This window comes from Medicago sativa, chromosome 4 (genome assembly GCF_051527215.1).
Source record: "Medicago sativa cultivar Bolivia chromosome 4, Bolivia_mono, whole genome shotgun sequence".
In the NCBI taxonomy this organism is placed as follows: Eukaryota; Viridiplantae; Streptophyta; class Magnoliopsida; order Fabales; family Fabaceae; genus Medicago; species Medicago sativa.
The window spans coordinates 27203916-27216260 of NC_140752.1; the positions used below are offsets into that span (position 1 = coordinate 27203916).

The 12345-nt window shown below is 38.6% G+C and overlaps 1 protein-coding gene and 1 long non-coding RNA gene across 3 annotated transcripts; one reads left to right on the plus strand and one right to left on the minus strand.

The window, feature by feature from the left end:
• Positions 1–1915: 1915 nt before the first annotated feature.
• On the minus strand, positions 1916–11168 carry LOC146927411 (uncharacterized). Its single transcript, XM_085707072.1, has 4 exons — positions 10419–11168; positions 4922–6671; positions 2247–4543; positions 1916–2114 (listed from the first exon to the last, which is right to left on the minus strand). The coding sequence occupies exons 1-4, from the start codon at positions 11105–11107 to the stop codon at positions 1916–1918; spliced, it is 4935 nt and encodes a 1644-aa protein (XP_085563198.1). The 5' UTR covers positions 11108–11168.
• On the plus strand, positions 7236–9960 carry LOC146927412 (uncharacterized). 2 transcript variants are annotated; one of them, XR_015005664.1, is made up of 5 exons: positions 7236–7490; positions 8475–8698; positions 8778–8917; positions 9441–9528; positions 9623–9960. It is a non-coding gene; the product is annotated as an uncharacterized LOC146927412 (long non-coding RNA). The 2 variants fall into 2 exon arrangements; XR_015005663.1 differs by having other exon boundaries at positions 7241–7490; positions 8781–8917.
• Positions 11169–12345: the final 1177 nt, after the last annotated feature.

The following is a 12345-nucleotide window of genomic DNA, read 5'->3' on the forward strand; positions in this document are numbered from 1 at the left end:
TCTAATTCGCTCCTCCGCTCTGAGTCCCCGCTGCCTCTCTTCAGCAAAATAGTTCTCCATCTCTAGTGGGCTAGCAAACCTGTCATAAGCATTAGTTCTTGCAGTAGCACTCTGGCGGTAATGCTCAGCTGCCTCGTAGAAAGGCTGAGGGAATGCTGGTGGCGGCATCCTATCTCTGGAAGAAATGTCTTGGGCCCAGTTGGCCATGGCATAGGTATACTCCATGAAATAAGGTGGAAGACCCTGCTGCTGCATCTGTGGTAGTGGCACCTGTTGTGGAGGCACCTGTGGGATGTGATCCTGCTCCATAGCCTGATGCTCTTCCGCCTCCCTAAACTTCCGATCATAAGCTTCCTGTTCTTTCTCAAAGCCTTCTAACACAGGATCAGATATAGGCCTCAAAGACCTCACATACACATCAGTGGGTTCGACCGGAACCTGAGCTTCCTGACATAGTCTATTAATCAAACAACAATGTCCTAAAGTATTCTTATCAGTACTAATCAGCTTCCACAAACTATCAGTCATCAATCCAGCAACATCTATCTCATCATCAGCAATCATAGCAAGTAAAATAATTACCCGGTCTCGTATCATCTCAGCTGTTGACGAAGTTTGCTCAATGACAGTCAAGATAAACGAAGCCCACGCCTTGTACTCTGGCAGCAAATCAACAGTGTTAATCCTCTGAGGTCTAACCACCGGTCATATCCATCCCTTCCCGTCTCTCATCAACCCTTCAAGCAACCCATCCCAATCACTTCGACTTCGGAAAGTACTATAGACCTGCTTCCGATACTCAACATCACACTTCTCCACGTCCCTCAAACCCAGCACTCTCTGAATGTTCCTCTTACAATAACTAACCTTCTTCCCACGCACATAAGTGTACCCATTTTTCTGAACAAATGCATTTGCCAAGAATTCTAAGGCAATGCTCGCATTACTTTCCTCGGTTACCATGTTCACAATTCCTTCCCACTTTCTAGCTTCAATTTGCCACACAAAAACAGGGTGTTTTGTTAACTTATCCATAGCAATACCCCTTTCTTTGTTGAAACCCCTCTTCTTAATCAAATTATATCTTTCCTCCGCAATCTCCGAAACAAACCTTTGGTATGGTGGTTGGATGGGTGGTTGAGGTTGTGGTGGGCTAGGTGGTTGTTGAGAAGAAGTTCCGGTAGATCTTTTTCCTCTAGTTCTCTTTGTGGTGGGTTCTTGAGCTTGGTTTTTATTTTTGGCCATAGTTGTTGTTTGAATTGGGAAATGGGTATGTGAATTTAGGATATGAAATTGGGGATAGAGTTAGGGTTTGATGAAATTGATGGAATTTGGGTTGAATTTGTTGGTAAAATGTTTGTGGGTTTGATGTTGATAATGATTTGTGATGGATTTGTGGTTTATGTATGATTTTTGAAGGTTATGGGTAGTGGGTTATGAATTTGTGAGGTTAGAGATGAAATTGTGTAGGTTTGTGAAAGGTGTATGAATGTTGAAGATGAAGATTGAATGAAGATTTGAGGTTTGGGTTGGTTTGAATGGTGAAGATGAAGATGGAGAGGTTGATTTTCGGTACCTAGAGGAAGTTGGGCAGCATAACTTTGCTTATGGAAGTTGGGAATGAAGGAATGAAGAATAGGTACCCTTATAGCAGGCCGAAAATCGGCCATTGATAGAACAAAAATCGGCCGCCGATGGGCAGCATATCGGGCGCCGAAAATTACCGTGAGGAAGGGGAAAATTTTTTTGAGCAAAATCGGGCCCCGATATAGGAGGATCGGCCGCCGATTTCCACCCTTCTTTTTTTTTTTTTTTTGAACATAAATGTAAAAATTATACCTGTTCGAAACCAGTGGGTTGCCTCCCACTCAGCGCTGGTTTAACGTCCTAAGCTTGACGGTCCACTTTTCTTCCTTCAAGTGGAGTGCAGCGGGATAGACTCAGTTGGACGCTCTGACTCTCCCCCATAGTATGGTTTGAGTCTCTGCCCATTCACTTTGAAAGTTCTATCAGAGTCTGGATCCTTCACCTCAATGGCACCGTAGGGATAAGCTTTCACCACTTTAAATGGACCGGACCATCTTGATTTCAGCTTCCCAGGAAACAGTCTCAACCTGGAATTAAAAAGTAAAACCAATTGCCCTTCCCAAAATTCCCTATTTTGAATCTTTTTATCATGCCATTTCTTTGTTTTTTCTTTAAAAATTTTGGCATTTTCATAAGCGTAATTCCGGAATTCATCCAACTCATGAAGTTGAAGAATTCTGGATTCACCTGCTTTGGTAAGATCAAAATTCAGGAATTTGGTGGCCCATAATGCTTTGTGTTCAAGTTCCAAAGGTAAGTGACAAGATTTTCCATAGACAATTTGAAAAGGAGACATACCTATCGGAGTTTTGAATGCTGTTCTATATGCCCACAAGGCATCATCAAGCTTTAGTGACCAATCCTTTCGGGACGAGTTCACTGTTTTTTCAAGAATTTGCTTGATTTGCCTATTTGATACTTCCACCTGGCCACTTGTTTGAGGGTGATACGGTGTGGCAATCCGATGATGCACATTGTACTTTTTCAACAACGCCTCCATCTTTCGATTGAGGAAGTGGGTGCCTTCATCACTAATTAACGCTCTAGGTACCCCAAAGCGTGAAAAAATATTTTTCTTAAGAAAGGCAACCACTACTTGAGCATCATTGGTTTGCGTGGCCATTGCTTCTACCCACTTAGAAACATAGTCCACTGCCACCAAAATGTACATCTTTGAGCATGAGGATGGGAATGGTCCCATGAAATCAATTCCCCATACATCAAAGATTTCCACTTCTAACACAGGATTTTGTGGCATCTCGTTTCTTTTTGAAATATTTCCTGTGCGTTGGCAGCGGTCACATTTCTTAACATAGGTGAAGGCATCTTTGAACAAAGTAGGCCAAAACAGGCCTGATTGTAGGACCTTTGCAGCAGTCCTATCCCCACTAAAGTGTCCCCCATAGCTGGAGTCATGGCAGTGCCACAACACCTTTTCTTGTTCATCTTCGGGGACACACCTTCTTAACAACCCATCAACCCCCCTTTTATACAAAAATGGTTCATCCCACACATACGACTTGCAGTCATGTAGGAATTTCTTACGTTGTTGGGAGTTAAAGTCAAGAGGAATAATCTTACCCACCATGTAGTTCGCAAAGTCCGCGAACCACGGTACCATCGTAACAGCTAAGATGTGCTCATCAGCAAAGAGGTCCTTGATATGCCTCTCCTCCTCTGTTTCATCCATCTTCTCCAGGCGAGAAAGATGGTCAGCCACCGTGTTCTCCGACCCTTTCTTGTCACGGATCTCTAAATCAAATTCCTGTAACAAAAGTATCCACCTAAGTAGCCTTGGCTTAGATTCCTGCTTAGAAAACAAATACCTTAGTGCAGCATGGTCAGTGTAAACAATAACTTTAGACCCTAACAAATAAGATCTAAATTTATCAAAAGCATAAACAACAGCCATAAGTTCTTTTTCAGTGGTGGCATAATTAAGTTGTGCCGGATTCAAAACATGGCTGGCATAATAGATAACATGCAACAACTTATCTTTTCTTTGACCAAGCACTGCCCCAACAGCTATGTCACTTGCATCACACATAATTTCAAAAGGTAGTGACCAATCAGGTGCAATGACAATAGGGGCAGTGACCAATTTTTTCTTCAAAGTGTTAAACGCATTCAAACACTCATCATTGAATTGGAAAGGAATGTCTTTGACGAGCAGGTTAGTGAGGGGTTTTGCTATTTTTGAAAAATCTTTGATAAACCTCCTATAAAAACCTGCATGGCCTAAAAAGCTTCGAATGCCTTTTTCATTAGTGGGAGGAGGGAGTTTTTCAATTACTTCAATTTTAGCTTGGTCGACCTCTATCCCCTTGTGGGAGATTCGGTGACCCAAAACAATTCCCTCTCTCACCATGAAATGGCATTTTTCCCAGTTTAGGACAAAATTAGCTTTTTGACACCTTTCCAATACAAGAGATAAATTATGCAAACAATTATCAAAAGAAGAGCCAAAGACAGAGAAATCGTCCATAAAAACTTCGATATGTTTTTCAAGCATATCGGAGAATATGGACATAACACACCTTTGAAACGTGGCAGGGGCATTGCATAGCCCAAATGGCATCCTCCTGTAAGAAAATATCCCATAAGGACATGTGAAAGCAGTTTTCTCTTGATCTTCAGGTGCCACCGCAATCTGATTATACCCGGAGTAACCGTCCAAGAAGCAGTAGTACTCATGACCCGCTAACCTCTCAAGCATTTGATCAATGAAAGGTAGTGGGAAGTGATCCTTCCTGGTTGCAGTGTTCAGCCTTCTGTAGTCAATACAAACTCTCCACCCGGTGACTGTACGTGTTGGGATCAGTTCATTCTTCTCATTTGTAACCACGGTAGTCCCACCCTTTTTAGGAACAACTTGGACGGGACTCACCCACGAACTGTCAGAAATGGGATAAATGATACCAGCTTCAAGTAACTTCACCACCTCCTTTCTAATCACCTCTTTCATGGCTGGATTTAGTCTTCGTTGTGGCTGCACCACCGGCTTGAAGTTATCCTCCATCAATATTTTATGCATGCAGAAAGTAGGACTTATGCCTTTCAAATCCTCAATAGACCAACCCAAAGCACCCTTGTACATTCTAAGCACCCTTAACAATTTTTCTTCTTCAAGTTTGCTCAAGTTAGAACTAATGATGGCTGGGTACTTCTCTTTCTCACCAAGGAACACATACTTCAAGTGAGAAGGTAATTGTTTGAGTTCAGCTACCGGTGCTTCTTTTGATTTCTCCACAACTTCGTCTTGAGGATGAAGTTCCTCCCACCTAGTAGGGGTGCGACGGTTGTGGGATGGAGAGGCCTCCAACATAGCTAAGACTTCACCTTCTTTAGGATCCTCACTTTCTTGTGTGATTTCCGGTGGCAAGCTTAAGACTCTTTCAAGTGGTAGGGCTGGTATCTCTTTTTGGAGTTTTTCTTTCACAAAGGATTTGATCATGTCGACCCTATAGCATTTTTCTTCTTCGGGGTGCTTCATAGCTTTAAGAACATTCAACTTCACCACCTCATCAAAGAATTTCAAAGTTAAAGTGCCATCTTCCATATCAATTAAACACCTTCCGGTTTGCAAGAACGGTCTTCCGAGTATCAAAGGAATATCATCATCTTCTTCCATCTCAAGAACAACAAAATCTACCGGGAAGATGAATTTATCAACTTTCACAAGAACATCTTCAACTATGCCATAGGGAAATTTGTAAGACTTATCTGCAAATTGTAGAGTCATCCTTGTGTCTCTTACTCTTCCGATGCCTAACTTCTTAAAAGGCAAAGGCATCAAGCTCACACTAGCTCCAAGATCAATCAACGCCTTCTTAAAAGTTCTATCCCCAATTGTACAAGGAATAGTGACACTCCCGGGATCTTTTAGCTTCCTTGGGATTTTTCTTTGTAAAACAGCACTACATTGTTCGGTGAGCATCACATCTTCATCATCAATTGTTCTCTTCCTTGAAAGGATGTCCTTCATGAATTTTGCATATGAAGGCATTTGTTGGAGAGCTTCAGCAAATGGGATGTTGATTTGTAGCTTTTTGAACATCTCGATGAATTTTGCAAAGCACTTCTCATCTTTTTCTCTCTTCAACCTTTGAGGATAAGGCAGCTTGATTTGTGGCTTTGGAAGATCATCGTTCTTTTTCTTTTCTGGCTCTTCGACAACATGAGTGTTAACGGCATCACGCACTTCAACCTCCACTTCAATTAGTTCAGGAGATGAGTTACCTTCATCATGTTTAGCTTGAGATGATAGTGATTCATCCCTCTTCATGCTTCTTGTAGTAACCATGTTCACATTTTCATGATCCCTTGGATTGATGACAGTGTTGCTTGGAAGGGTTCCTGGAGCTCTTTGTGTGAGTTGTTGAGCAATTTGCCCAACTTGAGTTTCAAGATTTTTGATTGAAGCCCTTGTATTCTTTTGAGCCTCTCTGGTTTCTTGAGCCAAGGAGTTCATGTTGGTAGCCATTGCTTCAATTGCTAACTCCCAATCCGCCTTCTTAGGTGCTTGGTTTGATGAACCTCCTTGATAACCCCCTTGTTGTTGATTTTGAGAACCACCTTGTTGATTTTTCCAAGAGAAATTTGGATGGTTCCTCCAGCCTGGATTATATGTATTTGCAAAAGGGTTATTTCTAACCTGGTTCCCTTGACTGCTGAGGTAGTTCACCATCTCCACTTGGGTTGCATCCATGGGCACATCACAATGCATAGTGAAATGAGGGCCAGCGCACCAATCACATTTGACAGTGTTCATTTGATTCACCGGAGCAACTTGGGGTTGAGCTAAGTTCAGTGCTGCCATTTTCTTTGACACTTCAGCAGCTACTGCATCTTGAATCTGCTTACCAGTTAGTATGCTTTGAGCATTTTTGAGCTCAAGTTGATTCAGATCTATGAGTCCTCCCCTTGTACCACCAGTTCTATCATACATCTCCATTTGTTCATTAAGTGCAACAGCTTCAATGACCTTGATTATTTGAGAGGCGGTTTTGAAATTTATGGAACCACCAGAAGCTGTATCAAGAACTTGTCTAGTAGCCAAACGTAGACCATTACAGAATACACTACTACAAAATATGGAAAAAATAGCGCCCAATATATAGCGCTTTCAACACTAAAGCGCTATATATGGTAACAAGGAAGCCTTAGGCTGCGCTTTTACAAAAAAACGCTAAATATGGTACTTATTGTTTATAGCGTTTTTTCCTAAAAGCGTTAACGTAAGTTCATTGAAAAATATTTAATATAGAAAAAACTTGAGAGAATGTACATAGACAGCGTTTGATATAAAAAGCGCTATGTATCTCTCAACCTTAAATAGCGTGCTCGAAAGCGCTATCTCAGGTAATGCAAATATAGCGTTTATTTATTGACAAAAAGCACTATCTATTAAGTGGTTTGTTCCAGCCGAGCGGTAAAGCCTCTTAATCTTTTTGGGACAAGGCATTGGTCTCCGGTTCGATTCCAGGTACCAATATTTTTTGTTAATTATCGTTTTTTAATTCGATTCCCCTTATTCTTGTTTTCTTTTTTTTAAATAATCATCGTTTACTTTTTTTAATAAATTTAATATAATAAATAACATAAGTAATAAATTACTGTCAATAAATACTGAAACCAGAACTCAAACGAGAAATTTTCCCTTTATCCCCAAATTAGTTTTCATCATCTTCCCCCAAATTTCATGATCTTCTCCCTCGTACCCTTGCCGAGAAAATCCCCCCCCCCCTCCGCATCCTTAATTCATCCTCTCTGAGAAAACCCTTTTAGCTTCATCCTCCGCTATCAGTTTCTCATCGTCCCTCTCGGGCCCTTCCTCCGTGTCCCTTTGCCGTCTCCGCATCAGTTTCTTTTCGCCGTCGTCAAACCCAAACAAACACAGCGAAGTAAGTTTTTTATAACACTGATTTTAGCTTCACTTTAATTTCAACTTTTGTTGTTGAACTAATCTCAGGGTTAAGCTCTTAGTGTTGGATATGGTTTTGAATTTGAATTGATTGAAGTAAATGTTAGTTTATTTTTTTTTTTATCATTGTGGGGTCAATTGATTTGTGCGATTTTTTCAACTCAACTCAAAATTAAACTTATACTATTTACAAATTATCATAGGGTTAAGTTCATTGTGTTGAATATGATTTTTGAGTTTGAGTTTATTGAACTTAGGTTTTTCCTCCCAGTACAATCTAATTTTTTGTTTTGGGTTTTATTGATTTGTGTGATATTTGAAGCTCGACTTAAGATTGAACTTTACTATAGAAGTTGCAAAATCAGTTTACACGAGTTGAATATTGCTAAAACAAATCAGTTTAGAGAATTTGTTTTGCATGAAAATGTTAAATATGTTAGTGGCTATGTTACTTTTATGAGTCCGAACCCTTTGAAAATCGGAGAAAACTTGAAGATGGCCATTCATAAAAAGAACGATTTTAAGGTTTAACAATTCAATTCATTCTTAATCTTTTCACATGATTGACCTATTTAGTATAGAAGCTGGATTATTATTTCGAAAAGAAAAAAAACAACTTAAACTAAGAGACACTTGCATTAGACATGTTTCTTTTTCATTGGACTTGACTTGGAAAATTGGAGCCCTTAACTAGGAAAATTTAGATAATTTCCATCATAGCCTTGTTTCTTATAATTTGTACTCTATTTCTTTCATTGGACTGGAATTAAGGTGTCTCTAGTTCAGAGAAAGTAGCAATATTAATATGTCAAAATAAGTAGCAACATTATTATGCCAAACAAGAATACTAATAATTAGAACTAAAAGTTGGTGTATATATACCTTTTTCTTTTAGTGTAGAATTTTTCATGAGTTGCTGTATAAATAAAATTTGGACTAACTAAAAGCTTGATTGATCCTGTAGGCATATGCAGCTACATAATTTGCTAACTCATGCCTCCATGACTTGAAAGTAAAGATGATATGTTTATCTTAATGTTTCTACGATCAATATTGGTGGCAAACACAAATGTAGGATCCAGTTGCAGGCTCCAGGCATCGAATAGGATGAAGCTAGCTAAGTGCTACATTCTTGCTACTCATAAAGATGAATCTTGAGCATGTTTACTGACAAATAAAATGACTTAGGTGCGCTTCTTTTTCAATTAAGTGTAATTATCATAACTATTTTGATGGACTGAAGAATTTAACACTATTGATTGCTCAGCAGATTAGCATAAATGCATGTCACGTTTCAACAACACGCTCTCAAAGGATGAAGTATTTTTGTGTCCTGTTGGTGGGTCTATTACGATAAGCCGATAACAGCTACATAAATACTTGAGTGGAAATTACTAATTAGTGCAGGTAGTACTTTAGCAAATAATTTTTTCTTTTTTGATAGATAATACTTTACCTAATATATGTAGAATTATGTACTTAAGAGTTCATAATATGTATGTTGCACATAAATACAAGTATATCAAAACTGTTGTTGAGTAGAGACTGATGCCATTTTGAATTATAAATTTTTGGATGATTTGGTATTACTTTTATAATTATGGATTTGCCTACTTTTATGATTTTTGGGCATTATATGTATGCACCTCTGCTTCTTCTAGGATGCGGCTTCTTTTATAAATTTAGTTAAAGAAGCCTTTGATTTGATTCAATTTGTTGTGTTGAGGATGAATACACTTGTTCATGTTCCAGTGTCCAAACAATTTCTTATGGTGTGCTCTTTGTTTGTTACTATTTTTCTTTTTTCTTTGTTACTATTTTTCGTTTTCAGTGTGAGGTTAATCAACTACTGTATATTCTAATATGATTGTTTTTCTAAGTTCTTTTGTGTGTGACAGATAATCCTTCGTTAATATTATTTTAAATGCAGGTTGTGATGTTTGCTTATGTTATGCGAGATGAAGCACAAACACCTCTAAGCTTAGGCGTTTGCGCTGTCCAACACTCGTATGACTCTTGTACGCCACGTTTCAGACAATTATTTTTTCTTTGCTTCGACGTACTTTGGACACATCTTAGCCTTATAGATATGACTACCTTTTATTTGTGCAGATGAATGATATCTTCTTTTTATGGACTAAGGCTTATGTAAAAGGGACCTATATAGCTCCGTCTAAGTTGGGTGTACTTGACGAAATTGGAGCTACCAAAATTTGAAAGTGCATCATGATCTCCATCTGCGTGTTAATTATGGGGAAAATGTTGAGACGACGAAGACCGAGGAAGATTGCATATGCTACCATAGAAGATTTGATGCTTGAGTTAACTAATGTGTAACTTAGAAATAGTCAATGATTTGTAGATTCTTAGTCGTTAGTTATATATTTGTAACTTTATGCTATATATGACATCCATACATTTTATGATATATTAAAGTTTGATTGGAAAAATACTTGTTTCATTTATTACGTGCCAAAAAGATATTTATTTTATTTGCAATGTTAGAATATTTGTCCAGATTTTGATTTCGTTATAAAATATATTTAGATTTTAATTTAAAATAATACCACTTCATATTGGTACAAATTTTGGAAGAAAGTAAAACACAGGCTATAATTTCTAAAAAGCGCTAGGTAAAACATATCTTAGATAGCGCTTTGTAGTAAAAGAGCTATCTGAAAGCACCCTTAGGTAGCGTTTAATAGGAAAAAGCACTATATAAAAGCACCCTTAGGTAGCGCTTAATAGGAAAAAGCGCTATATAAAAGCATCCTTAGATAGCGCTTTTCAAGTAGTTAAAAGCGCTATTTAACTTTTACCAGCGCAAGATTACATAGCACTTCAAAAGCGCTATCTTAAGCCCAAAAAAAGCGCTATATAAGCCCTTTTTTGGCATAGTGATATCTGCATCTGAACAGTAGTATCAAAGTTGTGCTCGGGACATGCTGATAGTAGCTTCTTGTATCTTTTATAAGCTTCTCCCAAGGACTCTCCCTCTTTCTGTTGGAAACTGGAAATGTCTTGTCGCCTTCTCACAAACAGAGCTGTAGGAAAGAATTGCTCCAAGAACTTGTCTTCCATCTCATTCCAAGTTGTTATGCTACCAGCCGGTAAGGAATCAAACCACTCATATGCATCATCAGTTAAAGTGAACGGGAACAGTCTCAATCTTTTTGCTTCCTCAGAGTGCCCTTGCACTTTTGCTGTCTCACAGAGTATCAAGAAACTCTTCAAGTGCTTGTTGGCATCTTCATTGTACTTTCCAGCATACTGATTCTCCTTCAACTCCCGCAATAGACCGGGATTGATTTCAAACTTGTCCACCGTCACAGGCTGATTTGTGATGGTCAACCTGTTTCGGTTTCTGTCACGGGCCCCATAGTCTCCTAGAAGTCTTTCTGCAGGTTGGGGCTGTGGCCCTGGTGTTCCCTCCATCTCTACACTTACTTCGACTACCTCTTCGTCCGTGTCTATCTCCACTTTACTCGCTTCTTCCTTTTCTCTGAGTTTCCTGAGTTTTGCTTCTTTCCGATTGGCTCGGCAAGTTTTTTCAATCTCTGGAACAAAGAGAAGTTCAGCTGAGGCCTGGCCTCGCATACAAGATTAGACAGATAGTAAGTAATAAGAGATTGAACAATAATTAAAATAAAAAGCAAGTAAAAATTTTGTTGCAGAGCAAGAAATTTCAATTAAGAAAATAAAATTCAATAGTGATTTGGCATTCCCCGGCAACGGCGCCAAAAACTTGATGGCGTATTTCGCAAGTGTACGAAACCGTTCAAGTAGTAAAGTTAAAACGGTAATACCGAGTGTCAAACTCGAGGATCGCGTTATACTATCGAATTGTATTTAAGACTTAATTGAACAAAAAGGTACGAGATTTGTTTTTAGTGCAATAATGATAATAACGGAAAGTAAAGTGATTAAGATTAATTGGAGAAAGATGCTAGGGATGAATTTCACTAGATGACCATGAAACGCTAATAACTTAGTCTCAACTATTGAATCGACTCATATGATTGTTACCGAATTATCTAATTTATTCTTGCCCTAATTCCTTAGTGACAAAAACTTTAAACCTAAACTAAAGACCTAATTCCTTAGTGACTTTGAAGATTAGGGTTAAGCATTAACGAACAAGAATTCTCTTAATGATTCCAAGGGTTTGTATCTATTCCTAGATTACAAAGGCAAGGATCTCTTATTTCAAAGCATTTATCAATTCCACTTCCGTATCACAAAATAAACCGTAAATCAATTTAAAGGCGGCCGACACAATAAAAAGCATTAAGAACGGAAATAAGAGAAACAATCATGTGAATTTCAATCAATAAAATAAAGTAGGTCATAACAAACATGTTCATCTAGGTCTATTCATCCCCAACAATGGAGGGTTTAGTTACACATAATTGAGCAATACACAATAAAAGAAGAGTTACAAGATGAATTCATGAATAAACCTTGTTAAAACTCCTTCAATGATGTTCCAAGTTGCTCCAAATCGCTCTCCTATGTGTTTCTAGGCCTTTTGATCTCCAAAAATCGTGATCCTTTTTCAGAAACACCTCTTTTCTATTTATAAGAAGCTAAAAATCGGCCACCGTGCTCCAGAAATCGGTGGCCGATTTTCCAAAACGCGTGCCAGAAGTGCCAAAATCGGTGGCCGATTTTCTCTTATCGGTGGCCGATTTTTTTCGAAGCTGATGGCCTAAAACTGCAGCAAAAATCGGTGGCCGATTTTCAGTTTTCAAAATCTTCATTTTCTTTCCTTTTGTAGCTTGTAACTCCATGCATTGCAATGAATATGACCCAAAATGACATAAAAATGCCTAAGA